General features: G+C 38.4%; 1 protein-coding gene across 3 annotated transcripts; it reads right to left on the minus strand.

Moving 5' to 3' along the window:
- Window positions 1-5,839: 5,839 nt before the first annotated feature.
- LOC111322824 (autophagy-related protein 13) lies at window positions 5,840-20,368 on the minus strand. Of its 3 annotated transcripts, XM_088736240.1 has the most exons (15): window positions 20,144-20,335; window positions 17,469-17,556; window positions 16,822-16,902; window positions 15,391-15,513; window positions 14,768-14,814; window positions 14,203-14,343; window positions 13,650-13,690; window positions 13,405-13,498; window positions 12,896-13,009; window positions 12,002-12,178; window positions 11,804-11,888; window positions 11,337-11,471; window positions 10,981-11,085; window positions 9,933-10,061; window positions 5,840-9,191 (listed from the first exon to the last, which is right to left on the minus strand). In XM_088736240.1, the coding sequence occupies exons 3-15, from the start codon at window positions 16,834-16,836 to the stop codon at window positions 9,108-9,110; spliced, it is 1,290 nt and encodes a 429-aa protein (XP_088592366.1). In that variant the 5' UTR covers window positions 16,837-16,902; window positions 17,469-17,556; window positions 20,144-20,335; the 3' UTR covers window positions 5,840-9,107. The 3 variants fall into 3 exon arrangements, with proteins under 3 accessions (XP_088592366.1, XP_022781751.2, XP_022781750.2); XM_022926016.2 differs by lacking the exon at window positions 17,469-17,556 and having other exon boundaries at window positions 11,337-11,468; window positions 20,144-20,368; XM_022926015.2 differs by lacking the exon at window positions 17,469-17,556 and having other exon boundaries at window positions 20,144-20,367.
- Between the last annotated feature and the right edge of the window lie 1,048 nt (window positions 20,369-21,416).

The following is a 21,416-nucleotide window of genomic DNA, read 5'->3' on the forward strand; positions in this document are numbered from 1 at the left end:
GTTTACAAATAATAATAATAATAATAATTAATAATAATAATCAGTTTACGTATGATGCACGATCCTCGCAGTAGAGAGCGCTATTTATGCAATAGCGAAAATCAGACCTGAGAAAAATTAGGCCTGTACGGGATTCGAACCACTGACCTCCGCGATACTACTGCAGCGCTCTACTAATTGAGCTAACAAGCCAACTGGGAACAGGCCGTTAAGTTGATTCGTAATAAACCCGTGATGATAAATCAGATACAATGTATATATGAAGTTCATATATTTTGAACTGCAGTATTAAATACGTATGATACACGATCCTCGCAGTAGAGAGATTTTTTTCAGGTCTGATTTTCGCTATTGCATAAATAGCGCTCTCTACTGCGAGGATCGTGCATCATACGTATTTAATATCGCAGTTCAAAATATATGAACTTCATGTATACATTGTATCGAATAATCAGTTTATTTCACAAAATCAGTAAAAATACAGGATAACAAACAAAATTAAGACAAATTAAGGTATAAATATTAAAACAAGTTTAAAAAGTCTCTAGCTGAGAGAAAAGTCTTGAATCTCTTCGGTATTAACAACTGCTCTACAGAGTAGCAGAATTCATCTTATGTCTGCATTATTTTGCTTCAGCTTCATTCAGCAGAACAGCAAATAAATTGACGATACATGATCGACGTCCTTAATAATAATAATAATAAATTTTTCCTAAAAAATTTTTCACAGAAAGCAATAATATAATGATAATAATAATATTTATACCTGATAACCCCTTCAGTGTACTAAGCACTGGTATCAATGGGGGTCCTGTTATTAAAATACTTATTAATAATTAAAAAATAAAAAAAGTCTAAAAGGTAAAAAGTAGAAAGAAAAACTGTTGCATGGCCGACATCAATAAAAAGAGATGTACATCTACACGAAAACGTCTAATAATTGAGGAAAAAGTCTTTCGTGGCCTTTGAGAATTCAATAGAGGATTCCTTTGCTTTAATATGGCGAGGGAGACCGTTAAATTCCATCGCGCCTGTAAAATAAAAAGATTTCTTGGCGACCTCAAGGTTGACTTAACTTTTGGAAGATGAATGTCATTACAGCGTCTAGTCGCAAACGTGTGTATAGAAGACCATAGAAGTATTTGAATTAAAATAGTGATTCAGATAAGGCGGTACCGAGCCATCAAGGCATTTTCTAGCCAACAAGTTTTCGTCTATCAATCAAGGGCCGAAGTAGCATTCAGTTCTTTAGTATCGAGACCAGAATTTGGAAAAATTAACTTTGCAGCTCTATGCTGTAAGCGCTCGAGTACATCAGAATTTGCTTTACCACAGCCGTGCCAGGCCATATCACAGTAATCAAAAACAGGTAAAATCATCGTCTTGTAAAAGCGTTCAACAGCAGCCACGGGAATAGAAACTCTCAGACGCCTAAAAACACCCAATTTCCTTGAGACCTTATTGACCACGCGCTTAATATAGTTGTTAAAACTCAAGTGCTGATCAATTACAACGCCAAGATATTTGAAAGACTCGGATTTTGTCAAAGAAGATCCATTGCAGGATAAGCTTATACTATCCTCCCGCTTAAGCCGTTAATTGATGTAGGCCATATATCACATATTCAGTCTCGCTCATACGAAAAAGAAATGCAAACTACTCTTGCGCAACCTCACTTGTTCACTTGAAAATCAAAGTTGAATGATACATTTTACAGAATGGTTTCAAATGCAGAAAGAGTTTGCAGCACCATTTGAAGAAATTTCGCCACCAGAGCTAAACAAATGTCTTCAGAAATTGTATCTGTCAGCGAGAAAACGAGACGGCAGTTTTTATGACAAAGAATCACTTACCGCGATCCGAGCAGCGCGAGTCCTTTCCGCCGGGGATAATGTTGGAAAGTAGGAATTAAAATCAATTTTTGGTGGTGTATATTATCTCACTGTTTTAGTATATACTATATACTAAAACAACTATTCCACCTCAGTGTCGGTGGTTAGTGGTGGATATTTACCGAGCCGCTTCGCGGCTCGGTAAATATCCACCACTAACCACCGACACTGAGGTGAATAGTTGTTAATTATTCAAGCCCAAGCAACTCGTGCTCGAAAATATTGTTACTGTTGCGAACTGCTTAAAAAATAAATGAGTTTAAAACATCTTTTTGTACTATACTGTCGCACTGTTTTAAGGCCAATCATCATTTAACGCCAACGGGGGGAATCAGGTAAGTGACAGAGCCATGGGGGGTGGGAAATTGGTTCAATTACAGACCTTGGAGGGGGAAATCAGGTAAATTTATCGTGACCCAACCAAAATCCTCCACCCCTCTCTCCCCCAGGCAATGAGTAATAACCGGTTCCCTTGTATAAAATTAGCCTGCTTGTATGGCTTTCTCCTCCTTCCCCCGCCTCCTCGCTTTTTCACTCGTCCCAGATCTTCCGCCCGTCCAATACAGCGACCGAATATATTCGCCGCGCTGAATCTCGTGCATACCAACTACAGCCTGCAAGCAGGTTAGTATACAATGAGTGTCGATGGCTGGCGGTGAACTTTTACTCCACCAATTCGTAGCTAAGTAACTATCTACCACTAGCCACCTCGGTCCACTTTGGTGAGTAGTTGTTTATGACAATTGTTGTCATTATCCTCATTATCATTTCGATTATTAGTATTGTCATCATCATCATTGCTTCTTTTTTTCAACTACGTATATACGCTTGACCACGCTCAAAAGATTATAAACTGTTTATATTCCTTGGCTCCCATATTCGATCTACTTGCGCTAATTATTCATTATGTCTCACTGAAAAATGACTCAGAAAAGTACAGGAAAAGTTTTAGACTCGTCATGGTATCGGTAATCTCGGCTCCGCAAATAAAAAGTTAATCAACGTTTCGATGAGGGGTTACAAACGACTATGATGACGGTTTCTCTAACCATTTTCACTGCATTACCGCAGTAGGGTAGGACTAGATATAGAACGGAACATATGCGAGCCATGCGAGTAGTCCACCCAATAAATCCCACCCATCCCACCCCAGGGGAGGATATCCATCACACAGTAGTCTCGTGCGTGGGAAATTAACGTCTCCTACCCCTAACCTTGCAGGAGGCGGGACCTCCATTTATTCGTCCCTATCTGAGAAGACTAGAATATTTAACCCTTTCTTGATGTCATAGAAAGGTAGCATATTTTAAGACTTTGAGTGTTGGTCCGGCTGGGGCTCAAACCCTCGACCTCCCGCACAACAATCCAGCGCTCTATCCATTGAGCTAACCGAGAGGCGGGACTATGTCTCCTTTACCCCCCTTTCCCGCCCCCCTCCCCCCATCCCCCTCTCTCTCTCTCCCTCCTTTTAATTATTTGCTTCTCTTTCGGCCAAATTTTTTAAAATGTTCAACTTATTCTTTAATGTCAATACCATTAAAAATGTACATAGAACAGTATAAAGAAAATGCAAATACTGATGTTCGGTTGTTAGATATTAGATGTTTACGAGTAGTTATTAAGCTTGATGACGCTAATTACTGGAAACCCATTCCCAGGCCTCGTTTGCACCAAAGTTATAACGAATCTTTGCCACTCTATTGTTGTTTTCATCTGGTTATAGTTTTGATTTCAGCGTTTTGGGAACACTTTCTGTTCATAATTTACCAGTTTGCACCCTAAAAGAGAGGCTTTGGTGTGAAATTGAGTTTTCCGATGAGGCCTATTAAATGACCTTCCCTCAAACATCGTGTAAGCTTTTTGTTGTGTTTCAAAAGTTATAGCTTCTATTTTCTTCATTTTATCCTCTGTGTGGTGTAACAGCTTTTTGCATCGACGAGTTTTGAAAGAGCCCCCCCCAAGTGTACTTACCTATTACTTTAATTGTACCGTTGTAAAGAAATTTTAGAAATGCATTAATTTACTTAGTCAAAAATACTATCACTAGTAGTGCTAGCTTCCACGATCGCGAAATGGATGGACTTAAAGTATGCAAATGGCTGCAAGAATTCAATGGTACAAGAGACTTTCGCATCCCTTTAACTGGAAGTCGATGGTTGATGATTTGCTTACCGGCTTGCAATTCTAGTCTACCAATCGTTTGCACTCTTTAGTGGAAACTTCAACAAGGTTAACGAAGTTAAAGGACTTCCAGATAATAGTTAATCAAATTTGACGGATCGATAAGAGATCAAATGTTTGAGACTAAAAACTGAATAAGGTAAAAATGCGTTGCATGCAGAAATGGAGATACAAATCTAATAAATGTGTGTGCTATTGTTCCATCAACGTAGAGACGTCTTTCATCAAAATTTCGCAAAATCTAACATTTCTATCTGCGAAACGCGAACAGCTTACAATATAAGCAGTAGCTGTGGATGTGAGTGCAGTGCGTTCCCAGTCAGAGAAAAATCGAGAATTTCTCTGCTTTTCCTTCTAGGAAAAGCAGCTGAATTGTGTTCACAATTATCATGTTAATCCGGAGATTTCTTGTCATTAACTTTACTCAAAACTTTGCAATGCTGATGGAATCTCAGAGCGCTTTACTGTACGTACAAACGGGGCATTCTAGTATTAAGTTGATTCAAGAGAACATCAAACGAATTGATGCTGTCGCATGAAAAAACCATGGAGTTTAAATTTTAAGTATGTGTGCGTATTATGAATCCAGATAATTTGTACCTAATGTATCTCTAAAATCGCATTGATCAGAAAGAGATCTGATAATATAAAACCTTTAAATATATCTATATATATATTTAGTATAATTTCAGAGTTGAGCAAAGAGTTTCCAGCAATCTGATTGGTCGAGCGCTTCCTTATATGGCGCTATATAAACCGCTCCGCGCGGTTTATATAAAATGTTCGACTAAAATGTTAATAAATGTTACTAAAATATTATGATTTTAGAGATTTCTCTGTTGTTCAGCTCTGAAATTATACTAAAACAGTTATCCGCCTCAGGTTCGGTGAATATTGTCGAATAACCCCCTCGACTTCGTCTCGGGGATTATTCGACGATATTCACCTCGCCTTCGGCGAATAATTGTTAAATATATATATATATATATATATATATATATATATATATATATATATAGGAAGTCTGTGTTTCCCTTGATGAGTGAGCAATCACGAAACAGGCTTGTAGGGATAAAAACGTAGTCGTCGTAGTTTCCTACTCAACATATATGTATATATCTTCACTCAAATTGTTAAAAATAAATTAGCAACAACCTTCTACTGAGAACTTTCATCACGCTCAGCAACAAACTCGCTTGAAAATCTTCCTGCACAGTTCATAATCTAATTCAAACTGCGAACTATAACCAGGGGGAAAGCCTGGGGCTATATTGATAATTGGAAACAGCTGCGAACAGTTTTACATCTCATTTGCTGAACAAAAAAGGCAACTTGATCTTCACCCTGCTAAAAATAGCACAAGGGTTTATCGGTGACAGAAATGACATAACAGCCCGAGGCACCAATGCGGATAAATTGAAAATCACAATGGCAAATTTTATAAGTACAAATGCGAAACTTCGAATTTTACATGTCAAGTCTAGATTTTTCTCAACGATGACATTTTCTGAACCCATTTTCACAGAGTCAACGGATTGTTTACTCTCATCCGTGTCCAAACTCCCAAACAAAACTCTCTAGTTTACACGTCAGTTTTTAAGATTTTTCGGTTCATCGTTTAAAACATTCTAAGCGCCATCAATTGATTGGTAATATCAATAATTCATTTTTCCCACTGAACTTAAAATATACTTAATATCTGAGCAAGAAAACAAAAACACGGACTTTTTTTTTCGCATAAAAAAATTCACTCACTAACGAATATATAAGTCCAAGATAAAGGTACTTTATTTGAGATAATGTTTTTTAACTGGTATGCAATATCCATGTTGAAAAGAGGCCTAATGGAGTAAAGTTTTCTAAGAACTGAGATTTTAAAGGTAGCATACGGCTAAAAAATTCCGTATTTAAAAGAGCGCTGTGCGAAATCGTCAAAATTTTTTTATATATAGATATATATTTATACCACGCCAGCAACAATTGCTCTGCGCTAATCAAGTTTAATAACACATGATATAAAATATTTCTGTATATCAGATCGCTTGAAGGGTTCACTTCGACAATGAATATGAATATTTCGTACTTCTTTAGACAATCATCACCTGCTCCTGAAATAAAATAAAAACAAAAGCAAGAACCCTCCAGTTCTTTCTGGAAATGGCGAAGTAATAGTGCATATCTCTCTGCTTTGTCCGACTTTCAGTGAGCTTGAAGGCGACTCCCAAACGTCGCCATGGCTGTTTCCAGGTTTTTCCGTCCTGTGGGTTTGGTAACGACAAATTTGAGAGATGTAACCGGGTCTTCCCAAAAATACATTCCGCATTCAAACACCAGGTCGGTGCGAGACGAGCCAAAAATAAATATAACTTGTATAGTTTTCAAGGCGTTTGGACAAACGTAAAGTGCTCACTGAAATTTCACGTCTTTTCCCCGTCGCCTTCTTTTTTTGAGTCAGCTTGTGCAGCTTTTTTGTGAAACAGACACTCACCACTTTGTTTAGAATCGCCGCACTTGCAGTGAATGTCCGGGCAGGCATCCCTTCGGCCTTTCCTAGAGCATCTCTGAAATTCATCTTCTTCGATAGGTTCTTCTGGATCAGCGCCGTCGCCGTCGTTTTCTTGTTTAGCCGTCTCATTGCTGGCTGCAGGCTCCATTTTCCAGCTTTCCTCATGGAGAATTAAGACTGTCCCGATTGCGGAAAACTGTCGCCGGCGCCGTTTGATTTATCGATCACTTATTCAGCCCTGTTATTAAAACTGCTTTAAAAAAATTACTGGCGTGAATCGGTGGTTATCTTTTTCTAAAGTCTCTCCTAGTTGGTTAAAAAATTCGACACTGAATATTCAAGAGAGTTCAAGACTGCGATTTCTCCCGGTATACTTCGACTGCTGCCCATGTCCGTGATACGCTGATAAATTTATGTACGAAGGGCTCCTTCTAATTTGGGTATTGCGAAAATTCGAATATTTGTCTTGGCTTCTGCGCCGTTGGGAGAATTTACCAGCGAATCGATGCATTGTTTAAAGGCGAGAACCCAACTGCAGAGTACACATTTCAATTTAATGCCAAGAACGACAGCGTAAAGCCAGGAGGACAAATTTAAGTGGTTTCTGCAAGGCATTGAGGCCAGCGTGTGTCCGCCGATACAAAAGGGTAAAGTGTTTTCAGAATCCCACATGCAAACACCTGCTGGTAAATCTTCTCCACAACTTTGACAATCGATTGACAACCAAGCACCTCTTTTCACTGGGCCACCTTCGTCATGATTGCTATGGAGACAAATTTTGGCTTTGTTTTTACAGACAATCTGTGAAGACACAGATAAGCGATTCAGAATCAAGTCAAACTTTTTCTTACTTCCGTGCATTATTCCTCTTTCTTCGTCGGTTTCTGTTCAAAACAATCTCTCAAACCACTATTATTTGAAGGTGATATTAAAGATATCCGAAGAAAACGCAGACAGTTTATGGCGTGCATTTTTCCTACTCACGAAAAATAATATAACTTTGTTTAATTATATTATGGTTGTTCGCTCCTAAAAGCTGAAGATAAGGTTAATTAAATGTCATTCCTTTAACCGTGTTGTTATTCAGAGATAGGAATAAGATCGTAAACATACAAATTAACCTTAAAACGTGTTGTTCAGGTTGAGTTTCTTCAATGGGGAATAAAATGTAACATAATCGACCTGAAGGGAATAGCTGATTTGGCAGACACAGGTAAATTCCGAGAAATCTACGACTTGTAAAAGGCAATCACTTCCGTCCCAAAAATAACAGACAAATTTTCCGTGGCTTTTGAAGAGCGCTATCTTCTGTACACGATGGATCTTCTCATAACTTAAAATAAGAATGGAACGACTGCCAAGCAAAAGGAAATGAAAATGGTTCATGAATGCTTGGAACAGTTTTGATTTCTACATGAAAGCTAATATTTTCTACGTACAATTTTAATCACTTCATCTCTCTTGCATATGAACATTAATTAAATTATTTCAAGTTTCTTTTCCACTTGCCTTGGTCAAATCGAATTAAGAAGAAATCATTGTATTGGGTGAGTGAGTGAGTGTGATTCACTCGCGCCATCGTGTCTACAACAAGATCTGTTGACAACTAAGTAATTCGTTGTTTTTGATTAGAAAGTGCTCATACCAAGAGCTCTTCGTTCTCGCAACAGTATCCTACAAATCATCTCTCCAGAAGAGTACTGGGCTTTTTATTTTAAACCCGGGGAATAAAAATCATTCCCGGAAACTAGCCCATTTCCAAATTACCCTTGGCCTCATTTTCAAAACGAGTCCGGTGCTCATCCTTTCATATGATTATGTTTCCATTCACATGCAAATTAAACTCATTTTCACAAGAATGGTTGAGCACCAGGCCTCGTTTTGAAAAAGAGGCCAAGGGTAATTCGGAAATTGCCTATTCGTCTTTGGTTTGAGAACTGAGTGACCAAGCATCTCAGAGGATTCGCCAAATCTTTTCGATATCATTTTCAAAGTGATTAATCTTAAAATATAGCATGGCTATGTAAAGATTTCAACGATACAATTTTCATAGCGTCATGTATATCGAAAACTTCAACTAAAAGCTTCCTTTTCTCTTGAAAATCAAGAGTGGATAGAGCTATTTTAGATCACTTCCGCTTTTGGGGATCCGAAATCTAGAAATCACTACCGAGTCCTTAATCGACAATTCTTTTTTCACGCTGAGACCACCTTCAAGCGATACGAGAGGTAAATGTTCAGTTATCTTCCAGGAGACTCGATACTTTAATTCTCACTATAGCTTTGTGCAGATTATCTTTGAAAGAAAACTTCCATGTGGGATTAACTAATAACTAAATCCTCAACGCAGGTGTCTGTCGCATATCTGGAGGGCAAATCGACTCATGACGAAGCCGCTGTAGGGGTGACTATGGACGTCAAGGAGACATGGGATATTGGCAAAACAATCAGTAGCCTCGAATTGAATTCTCCCATTCTTTTACGCTAATCAAAATTATATCCAAAGCCAAGCTCATCTGCAGCGGATATCACCTCTGCTGTAGCTCGGCAACAAGTTCGTCAAATTTGAATGCGTTCTCGCGAAAGCTGCACAATTCCCCATCCAAACGGTCCTAGAGAAGCAAATGCGAAATGATACTGAGAGAAAAGAATAGCTAGCGAATCATAAGTGTATTTGACGCTAAGAGTTTTCTAATACTTTCACCACCAAGATCACTTTAAATTATCTTTAATAAGGACTACACATATAGCCTTTGGCTGATCCTGGGATTGCATATTATATCAACGCAATATCCTCCGATGAAAAGTTCGCCTTAGGGTGCTTTTAGATCGAGTGTGGTACAGTGCAACATCGATTTAACGAAGTGCGAAGGTACTGGGGAAATTAGCTCGTTATATCGAAGTTTTGTGGCATACACTTTACTGTAACTTTAGCCGGGCTGAAACTGAAGTATCGTTCGTTTAATCGAGGACTTCGTTATGTAGAGGTTCGTTAAATCGAGGTTTCACTGTACATCAAAAACAAAGAAAGCACAATGACCAATTCGGACAAAAGGTACACGTTACAAGGAACCAGTTAGAAAGCAGAGTGAAAACATGAAAGCGTGGCCGAGTGTAGAAATAGTTAAACCCGAGTGACCAGTCAAGATTGGTTTTAGTTCTACATCTGACTGGTGGATAGAGAGGCGAGAGTTTTAAAGACTGATCACAGAGCGAATTGAGGTAAAACCTTTACAACCCTGGATTACTTTCGATGTGGACATTCTTCTTATGTGTAAGCAGACCAGTGATAACAATGGAACAATTTTCAATTAAACGTCGGCCATACCTTGAAGTAAAAGTGGTAAACTCACCATAATGTTATCTGGCGACGACACCTCAGTGTCTTCAAATAGACTCAGTGGAGGCGCTGCCTGACATTCACGAAAGAAGCTACCAAGATCACCTGTTGATGCTGTCCAATGACACGCGAAGGCTGGTTTCTGAAAAAAAATTATATATTTGAGTTGCCAGCCACCACTTGACAGGATATACATACACACATACATAGGTTAATAGACCATTCCCCATAGGGGCTTTTCAGGGCCAATGCCGAGCAACACCCACCCATCCCACCCAGGGGAGGACATCCACCACACAGTAATCTCTCATGTGTGGCAAACTAACGTCTCTTACCCTTAACCCTGCAGGAGTCGGGGCCTACGGTTTATTCGTCCTTATCCGAGAAGACTAGAATATCTATCCATTTCTTGATAGAAAGGTAGCAAATTCTCCTCACTTATTTTAAGACCATCAGTATTGGTCCGGCCGGGGCTCGAACCCTCGACCTCCCGCACAACACAATCCGGCGCTCTAACCAATTGAGCTAACCGGGAGGCGGTTGGATCCCTCCCTTTCATATAACGATAAACATTTTGAGTCAATATTGCTTAAATCATCTCGTTACATACTTCATTTCTATATTTGATTTTTGACTGAAGCACCGATCAATTCGAAGCTGCAAATCCCCTTCCCGGACATTAACATGGAGATGTTTAAAGGTAAAAGATTCAGATTACCTCATAAAAAAGGTCTACAAGAACGTTACGGTCGCTAACTTTACCTTTTACAAAAACAAAATTGACGATCAAATCCAGCACTTGGGTGGGGCATTTGAACACAGTTTGGTCCGCCTGGGGGAGGGATGGAATTTGAGCGAACCAATCTTCAAATGTTCAAATTCCCAGGGGTTTCCCGTGGGGGGCAGGGTGTTGACGCTTCGACGAATTGATCGACGCAGAAGGGTGGCTCTCCCTTTACTGTACCCGTTCTTTGAGAAATAAATCGGGTGATCGAGCTATCACACCATACATGTACATTTGCCTCCAGACCTACGCACATTTCATCATTAACAATACTCACCAACTCGACCATAACGAAGTCATCATCCCACACCAGCTGACTGGGGAGGGGTGGAGACTGTATCGCGGATGGTTTGCTTCCATCTGTTCTGTCAGATGAACTGTCCTACAAAGCACCACAAAATTTTCTTTAAACTTACTATGTTTACTGCTGTAAGTCGTCTAAAAGTCGACGTCACGCAATTACAATTTGGAATCGGGAGGTTTGGGGTCTGATTCCTCGTGGAAGACTCAGATCTTCTCTTTATCTGATGCTTCTGAGACAACAATGAACACCTTTCTTAACGAGACATGAAGGTAAGAATCATCCACTTAACAAGTTTCTTTTCCCTTGTTATGAAAAGGTAAATTGCTCACCCTTCTATGCAGTATCACTGGTGATTTTTTGAGGTTGCTATCTGAGGCCGGTAGACCACTTGGTTTGTTATCAACCTCTTTTCTTAAAAGCGATGCAAACGGTGGAGTCGATGACAGGTTTGTAAGCATTGACTGCTAATTTAAGACAAAAAGCAGGATTGAATAAGTAAACGCAGAATTCGAAGTTAAAAGTGTAACCTCTAATTGCTATGTTATTGAAAATAACACGAAATCATTTCTACTGTCTAATTCAGTTATGAGGGAACGGAAGGCAGCTAGAAAAAATTGCTGATCATATCTTTGAAGGTGAGGGCGTATGACCTGTTCAAACTGGACTTTTTCCTGAATGACCGCACTGGGTGTTTACGCGGGTATCGATTTTGGAGGCGCAAGTAAACAAGCACTGCTTTAAAAGAGGGCTATCTTCAATGTGGTTATTTGTAGTTTTAACTTGAACAATGACTTACAATTTCAGGCGATGCTGGACTGCTCACAAAGGCTCCTTTTGTTCGCATTTTTGCGTAGCTAATGGGTTGAGAATCACTTGCGGGTCTGTGGATGGGAAAAAAAAAGAGAGAGAGAAATATATTGAGACGTGCTGCTTGTCGAAGAATTAACACATCAAAAAGAGTGAACGAGTATCCTTAATCATTCATGAAAATCACCCGGTTATCTCGTGTTTCCCTGTGTTGTTGACTTCTTGACTGATGCGCCTTATTCCAGGTGGTGAAGATGTTGAGCTGAGTTTGTGAGCTGTCGACGGAGGAGTGTTTGAAGATGCAGTTGTTGGTCGGGTTACTTCCGTTTCTGTCGCGCTTGCTATCTGCTCTGCGATTTGATGTCTAAGGCAAAACGAAAAATTTGTCGTAAATTAAAAAGGGATCGGAAAGCAGCTTATCAGTACAATGGCGTCTCTTTCCAGAGGAATCACCCAGAAGTAAAATGAATCCCCACATGGAGAAGGTGTCACATGTAGATACAGATTTTTTTCAATCCGGATAAAATCTTGTTTCCCCTGTATGAAGGTGTCCCCTGTATGAAGGTGTCCCCTGTATAAGGGTGTCCCGCGCATTGAGTAGGAGTTGCAATAAAAAGACTTTCCACCGTCTTTGGCTAGATGGTTCGATGACAGTCACAGGATTTATTTTATGTGGAGAAGAACCTGCTTCAGAAACACCTCTCCCAAAAGAGAAGAATCATTTGCGATAGTTTCATTTTTTCGATAGAGGGATTATGTAAAAAGTTAAAAGAAAACGGCAAACGGCCAAAATTTCGAAAGTTAACAACCAATCTGCTTTCAGCCGTTTGTAGCACTGAAAACAGAAGATTGTTTCCCAATTAGAAATTTTTCTTGCGGACTGAAGTCAAGAATACAGTAAATGAGAGAAAATCAGATAACCTTATTTTTTAATTCACCGTTGCAATAGAAGCCAAACTAAAATAACAATAGTGTAAATACCTACTAATTAAGTAAGCTTCGCGTTTAATGACATTGTAAAAAATTAGGCTGGGTTTAAATTATTTTCGTGAAGTACATAAGACAAAAATTCCGCAGATACCTCGCTTCAGCTGTTAAGTCAAATGTTCCACATGGCAAAGCACAATCCAGTTGATCGGAAGGCCTCTGCACCAACTCTGAGCCGAAATGGTTACTTTGTACCGTGACTTGTTGTCTAGGAGAAAAAAAAAAACAAATGAGAATTTCTTCCCTCTTTCACGATCTATTAGTACCCGTGTCCAGACCATTGCTGATGTATTGCAGGGGATAATGTTCGGCCAATTAACTAGCTGCCCTGTCATGGCCAGGCTTAACCCCTTTAACTCCCTAAAGGGATTAACATGTAACCTCGCCCTAAAATCTCCATACATTCTCCAGCAAACAGATGATGAGAATACTCAAACTTGCGTTTATTTTCACCATAATTTACCCGCTCTTATCCACTCAATGCTACCGGTAATCATCCTCACCAGAAATATGATAACTTCACATTTCCACTGTGAAGAAGAGAAAGTCAAATACTCTCCCAAATATCTGCATCACTAAGGTAATGGTACGACTATCACTCACTTTTCTGGCAAGGTCAGCTTTGTCCTGCAAGCAGCAGATAAAGTTATGGAACCAACTGGAGTACCAATGGAACCCACCCTCAGAGTCTGAAAGCCTGCACAAACATAAGGAAAAACATCCGGTTGAAAATTCTCCACGCAGGCAGATACCAATAAGGAAATTTCTAATGATTGCTCACTCTAAAACTGAAGATGATCACTTTTTATTTTCAATCAGGTAATCTTTTTAATGACTCTCTTACATACCTTCTCCAAGTTCTTGAAACCTGACATCACCAAAGTAAACCCTACAAAAAAAATTAAAATCCAAATCACTTTAATTTGTAATCCTGGGGAACCTGAAAAGAGCACTGTCAGAGTAACTTCTGATAAACCAATAGATTCTCCTCTGAAGTTGCCTTGTTTGCCCTTATGAAACGAGATGAGAATTTGACATGAGATCACAGCTTCAATGAGTGGCAAAAGTAGTTGGCATGCCTCAGTCCCCTTGGTAGGTGATCGACAACCTTCCACTCAACACAATAAACAGAAATCTTGTCAACTCTCAACTAAGTTACTTGAAAGTCTAACTTTCCACCCCAACAAGAAATTAGGGACCATCTTGTTAGCACCAGGTCACAATGAAACGTGGGAAAGGGGGAGATTGTAACATTCAAAAAGTAGTAGAGGGTGCTAAGGCTGTTGCCACTCACTGTAGAAATACTTCCACTATATCTCCGATACTAAGTGACATTTTTAGTATTCCTCCTAAGAAAATGTTTTTACATTACGTTAAATATACTCAATCTAAATTTCTTACTGGTAACACACTATGAAGTCTGAGCCTTGTTTGCGTGACAGTTGATAGGCTGGCGTAACTCTTGTCACTGATGTAAGAGACTTGAGAAGCATTCCAATTCTGTTATAAACTGTGTATGTCACTTTGGCATTGGGATCAATCCTAAAAATAAATTCCACATTTTACCATATTATGGTTCTATGAAAAAACATTAATGAAGGAGCTCACAGAGCATAGCCCCATAATTATACAAAATGGTAGCTGTAACCCATCAAGCTGAAAAAATTTGGACTTATGACCATACAGGTGTCCGTACAAGGTGCTACTTTTAGCATGCACGGTCAACTGTACTGCAGGCATGCCAACCCCACAGCTTTGTCCAGTAGTCCAGTGGTCAGTGCACTGGGCTCCGCAAGTTGGATGAGCTGGGTTCTAGTCCTAACCAGGGCAAGGTGTTGTGCCCTTGAAATGTGTGGGGAAAAAAAATGCGAGCTTCACTTTTAAGCTTGGCTAAATCTATATATTAGCCAAGAGTTTTCTACAAAATCAAGTGGTGTTGAAAATCATAGTTTCCTTTGATCAATACCTGTCATTCATACCAAGACACCATGTCTCTAATACCATAGAGTCTCCCTGTTTTTACAAAAAGAATAACACACCATCAGCAATGTGAGTGAAATGCCGTTTTACAAAACTCTTTCTTATTTCAAGTCCAAATTGTTTAGGCATATTGTCATTACTTTCTAGCAAAAATAGATACCAGTTTTCATACTTGTGACTGGATTCCAAAAATAAGAAAATGATTTTGTCAGAATGTCATGCAGTAAAGGGAGTTTCCCAATAGATTAAAAGTTCAATCAACTTCGCTTTATCAACCTGCTTTAACCCTTTAAACCTAACATCAGTATCCATATTCTCAATACCATTCTTGATACATTTCCTAGGGTGCTGATGAGGAGAATTCATTTAAGAATCAAGAGCTTCTTTAGTTGGTGATCATTTCCTTTATTCTCGTGACTTTAATGTGTGATTCAGGGGTTATATTGTAAGGAGAAGTTAGATTCTAATCACCCAAGGGGTTGAAGGGTTTAATGTCCAAATTTTAATTTTCTTTTTTGTTTCTTGACCAGTGACTTTTATCTCTCTGTACTCTGTTTTCAACAGGAAACTGTAGATCTAGGTACTACAGTGTAATTTTAGGACTCTTACATCACTGGTCTTCAGAGATATCTCCACACACATGGCACTGTCTTTAGAAGGAAGCCTTCCATTTGCCATCACTTTTTTTACCTCTGACATTACATCTGGGTTATCGTTTATTGCAAGATTGAACTGAAAAGAAATATTCTCAAACAATTAAAATTGAGAAAATTAAGTAAAAAATAAAATATAATTGTTAATAGTGAAGAATCCTTCTGAACTCTTTTTTTTTTATAAGTTTCTCTTCTTCAAAGAGTGATTTAACTATTAGAAAATATTGCTTTTAATTAATAATTACCTGAGTCTATTATATAGATACTGATGAAATACCAGGATTTTCCCTTTTACTAAGAAATCATATCTTCATCCTGTGCAGTGAAGATACTATTTTTATCTTTCACATGTGAGAATATTGGTGTCACCATGGTTACTAACATGATCAGCCTATTACAAGAGAGCTTCCTGCTCAGGTGCATGGCCTGTTCTTTTGAAATTTCATTCATACATGAATTTTGACTTTTTGGAACAGAAAATATAAGTATTATTGTCTTTATTTCTCCTTTATAACTTTATATCTGAGTTTCATAACCTTTTTGTGACAGGCATTTTGCAATAGGTGACCACTTTAATTGCACCATTTTGCTGTTTTGAAAATGAATAAAAAAAATTTGTGTTTTATGTGGAAATTTCATCAGTATCTATAAAATAAACAGAACATTACTTGGCCGCTTGGGGATACAAATTTTATCTTCTTATGCTTAAAGTATCTCTCACAAGTACTTACAGCACTTGAAGATAAAATTCATGTCCTTGTGCAGCCATGTAAAATCCTCTATTTAGTTCTAATACCTTTTTTTAATTGACCACTTTCATAAATAGCTGCCGGATTGATATTCTTTTGTTTAAATTTAAATTAGCCTTTCTGGCCTTGTTCTCCAGTTCAAAATTCAAAAGAATGCATTATCTCAAGCAAGGCTAGTGTGGCTAATTTGAATTTCAACAAAAGAATATCAGTCCGGCAGGCATTTATGAAAGTGGTGTATGTAGCTCCTGATAATTATTATTGAAACAGATTGCCAAGAGATGAAAGGAAAAGAAGTAAGGTGTCAGACTTTGTTACATCACATGTAAGCAGTCTTGTTGTGAAGCAAGAAGCGAAGTGGTGGGTCTGAATTTGTACTCAAATCTTCAAATATTTCAAGACAATCTTTGAATGCTTTAAATACTCTTTGGAATCTCAAAATGCTGTTAGTATAATGATTTGGTACACTTTTTTAATGATGGGTGAAAAAGAATATAGTTTGGCTAGTATGCTTAAAACAATGCAATTCTCTCCTGAATACCCACAGTATTAACTTTCAGTGGTATCAAGTGTTCTACTTTGTATGTGGTTTTTTAACAATCCAACATTTTTATTGTTTACCAAGTTTTAAACCTTACCCAGTCTTGGCCCATTGCATTAGGTTTAGACTTGGTATGAATCTTTTCTCCAAGACGTGACTGAACAATCACTTGCACCGCCTTAAATAAAAGAAAAATACCAATGATAGACATAAACATAAACTACATACTAGATATTTATTTAACTATCCACTCCGACCTCTCAACAGATTGACAACTAGATTCCAATGGAACCTGTATTAATTGCACTGTATTAAGCTATCACCCTGCATTAAGCAGTTGGTGTCCAAAGTCCCGGATATTTTGCCCTAAAACACTGTAATTTTCACCTCTGTAGTTTTCACTTCCAAGATCTCGATAGTAATTCTCCTTACTGTCTGCCATACAACTCTTATGATATTAGTTCAGAGAGTTTGGTACTGGATCAACTAGTTATCCCCTAATTGATATTTTTCTTTATTCTCATCATTTGCGAGATAGGTATTGTATTGATATAGTCACAGGTGGCCCAAGCATACTGTGTGTGACTTTGGGGTGTAAAGTTCATTAGTGGCAATAACTAACATATTAAGATCGAATTTCAAGCATACGCGTGGGCCGTTAAAAAAGGACAAATTAAAAAAAAAAATAAGAAAAATTTAGAAGAATAATAAAAGCGAGGAATAAAACATGCAAAGTCTCCTTACCTTTTTACTGTAGCTGCTTTGTTGCCAACGGTTGTTTTAACACTGTTTTGGCGAATTCCTTTGTAATGCGTGCAGTGTCATCAGTCAACTGTAAGTAGGCAAAAATTATAAAAAAAATGAAGAAAAAATTTAAAAGGAAAGTGAAAGCAAGGAATATACCGTATGAGGTCTCCTTTCCTTTTTCTGTAGCTGCTTTGACGTTAATGATCCATTCAACGCTGTTTTGGCGACTTTCTTTGTAACACATGTGGTGGTACCAGTCAACTGTGTATAAAAGAACTCAAGGCTGGAAACTTCAACTGGTCCCGAACACCAACTGTCACCACTTGAAGGCTGATAGATTCCACAAAAGTCAGCCGATCTCCCTCAAATTTCCACCCATGAGAGTGCTTAGCTACTACCTTCCCATTCCAGAGGCAAAAGTTTCCAAATTCCGCCACATCAATCCGAGAGCTGCTCCGTTTTACCATCCATTCTGGCTAAATTGCTTTGTAGGTATGTGTAATCCTTTTGCCCTTACTACAGGATTCAAATATCAAAGTGCATCTAACCAAATAAAAGACTCTCCAGGGCGTCGCTAGGAAGGTTGTAAAGTTTGCCCTGTTGTCAAACAACACCGTCTTGGGAGTCGTGCATGTAATTCAACCCAACGTGCTTTGATATTTGAATCCCGTAGTAAGAGCAAAAGGATTACGCGTACCTACAAAGCAATTTAGTCAGAATGGATGGTAAAACGGGGCAGCTCTCAGATCGATGCAGTGGAATTTGGAAACTTTTGCCGCTGGAATGGGTAGGTAACAGCTAAGCGCTCTCATGGGTGGAAATTTGAGGGAGATTGGTTGACTTTTGTGGAATTTATTGGCCTTTGAGTGGTGACGGATGGTGTTCGGGACTGATTGAAGTTTACAGCCTTGAGTTTTTTTATACACAGTTCACTGGTAACACCACACACGCTACAAACAAAGTCACCAAAACAGCGTTGAATGGACCATTAACAACAAAGCAGCTACAGAGAAAAAGGAAAGGAGACTTCATATGATATATTCTTTGCTTTTATTTTCCTTTTTAATTTTTTCTTAATTTTTTTTATAATTTTTCCTATTTTACAGTTGACTGGTGATACTGTGGACGTTACAAAGCAAGACACCAAAACAGCAATAAAACGACCATTATGAACAAAGTGGCTATGGAAAAAAGGTAAGGAGACTTCACATGTTTTATTTTTTCTTATTTTTTAAATTTGTCCTTTTCTTTAATGGCCTACACATACACTTGAAATTTGATCTTAATATGTTAGTTATTGCCATTAATGGACTTAACACCCCAAAGTCACACACAGTACGCTTGGGCCGCCTGTGATATAGTAAGGAGAAATTCTGTCTTGGTCACTCATGGGAGTGAAATGGTTAAGCAGCCACCTCATCAACAGTCTGAGAGGAACCACTTGAATAAAAATAAGAATAATCTTTCAGGTAACTTTAAATCCATATTTATCTCCTGAAATCAATGATAGCAGTGTTTTCGTGGCAAGTTTTTGGACATGCATTAAGTGTTCAATAATGACATAAAATGGCCCTTTGTATCGTTTCTCAATAACACCCCTCTCCTGTGAAACCCATATTAAGTGGTCACCCCACCATTCCCCTTAGGTGACAGCTTAATACTGGTTTGACTGTAGATCACGGATGACGTCAAGATGCGGTATGAACAAAACAAGTGACACACTAGAGTGTGTCACTAACGTTATTACCAAATCAAAAAATGCAAATGATCATGTTTCGGGGTGAAACTCACAAATGCTCTAGGACTACATCTGTTTCAAGATTCAAACAATTGAAGAAGACTGTTAGAAGTTTATTATTACTTTTTGATGCTATTTCAATTTCATGAATGAGTCTCAGTCATCCTCCAACACACTTTCTGTTCCTCAAAGTATATGTTTCAGAACAATGATATCAGCTTGAAAGTAATTACATTCAAAGAATAAGCAAGGTATAACACAGAAGCTGAAACCTCTCTTTCCAATTTCCAGTGGGTCTCATGTTCAACTTTCACTTATTTATGTCGAGTGGGTTTCTGAAGCTGACAGGTCTAAAACAGAACCCATAGTTGTAACGCACGAACATATTGCAAACAAAAATTAAAAACTTACCACCATACAAATGTGTATTGGGAATATTTAGGTGTATTATCATTACTGGAATGATGGGAAAATTGATATTGAAAAAACTTCAGAACGTTAGCTTCACCATAGAGGAAGTTTTTACATTTATCACAGACACGACAAAAATAGCCTTCAGCATACCGTCATTATTTAACAGTGATGAGCAAAAAGTTATCACTCTTACTTCGTCCGCGGTCAAAATTTTAAGAATTCAGAGACAAAATCCTCAATATTTGGAGAAATTTCAGCCCCAAATAAACATGCTTTTTATTTCACAATGTTACCACACAGTTCTCTCTACGAATATTTTGGTTCGTAACACTGAACATACGCCGACAAGAATTAAGTTTTCTCCGTTTGGGGAGCTCAAAAAAAATCTCCCACCAAAAATGTATTGAATAAGTTTCTTATATATTTTAATATTTTTAGGTTTAGGATAAAAACTGGCAAAACCATTACCAAATTTACCAGCGACAGGAATTTTAAAAGCCAAAACATGCAAAGCTCATACCTTTTGCGATAGAAATTTCAAAAACTTCTTGAGATCTCTCTCTTCTTGAACTCCCAGAGACCCAGATTTCTCCTCCATGTCAATCGTGAGAGATGATCGAAATTTAACCTTCTGCAAAATAGTTGGAATCGTCACAAAATACGAAAAGACAGAACATATTCCTGCTGACGACCACCAGTTTCCTTCTTCATTTTGAAAACAACTCTGAACTAGCTAGTGCCAGACTGTCAACGGCGTAAATCGCAAACGTGGCAGGTACCTACGTCGACGCAGAAGCAGGTTAGGGGGGTGCGGGGAGTGCGGGGGGTGCGTGGGGTGCGGGGGGTGGGGGGGAATCGGGTGATGATTCTAGCAATGAGTTTGCCTGAAGCACGGAACTACATGGCTGTATCATTTCAGCTACGAAACATAGTTGAATAAAGTTGATATTTCTATCTCCTGCTTGTAGAGTTTAAGTCACTTTGACCGACTTCATAAAGTTTTACTTATGGTCGCATTAATTTTTTTTAATTCAGTTTTCTCCTGATAGTATCGTGTTACGCCCACTAATTTCGATTATTTCATTTCAATTATACCGAAAAAAAAGTTTTTCAACCTTCTGAGAGGATGGATCATGTGCAGCTTTAGGAATGCTTACTAAAGTCTGACATAGGAAAAAAGACTCAAGTAATTGTTGAAAATAATCAGGGATTACAATGTATTTATTAACCCTCAAATTTAAGAAAAACAAAAGTTAATCTCACCCTCCCCGTGTTCTGGCAGTTACCTCGTTCTGATATTCTTCTTTGCTTTGATTAGCTGTTGCAATTAATTAGGCTGCGACAGGGAGCTGGTTTACAACAATTGATCGGAAAGTGCTCGATATTTTTAAAGCCCCAATCTCTAATATGATTATCCTTCGGAACGTTGGTGATGTAGCATTTATACTGAGGCACATTATCTATTTACGGGCGAACGCTCTATGGTACTGATTGATTGGCCACAAATAACTGTTTGGTAAGTTAGGACATGCTAATATGCGGAATGGATTATGCCAACTTCTTGAATCAGGATAAAACGAATTACGGTGAGATTTGAGCTCACCACTAGTCTCCAATCAGGGAGAGATTATAGATTCATATTTCGACATCCTGTTCAAATTATACATTTGAAATCATTTCTATCTTTCTGAAAGCAGAAGGGAGGAAGGAATCAAGCAGTCAGATGGTATTCTATTCCTGGCATTGCATGGCGTGTTGTTGGTCCTCCTATTTAAGCGAATCTAAAATCATTT

Source organism: Stylophora pistillata, chromosome 10 (assembly GCF_964205215.1).
Source record: "Stylophora pistillata chromosome 10, jaStyPist1.2, whole genome shotgun sequence".
Lineage (NCBI taxonomy): Eukaryota > Metazoa > Cnidaria > Anthozoa > Scleractinia > Pocilloporidae > Stylophora > Stylophora pistillata.

Coding starts and splice junctions, on each gene's coding strand:
- LOC111322824 (XM_022926015.2), bottom strand. CDS start 20,221: ATGGAGGAGAAATCTGGGTCTCTGGGAGTTCAAGAAGAGAGAGATCTC. Junction 15,514..16,821: donor ATGCAATGGGCCAAGACTGG/GTAAGGTTTAAA, acceptor ATTTCTTTTCAG/TTCAATCTTGCAATAAACGA. Junction 13,499..13,649: donor GTTTCAAGAACTTGGAGAAG/GTATGTAAGAGA, acceptor ATGTTTGTGCAG/GCTTTCAGACTCTGAGGGTG.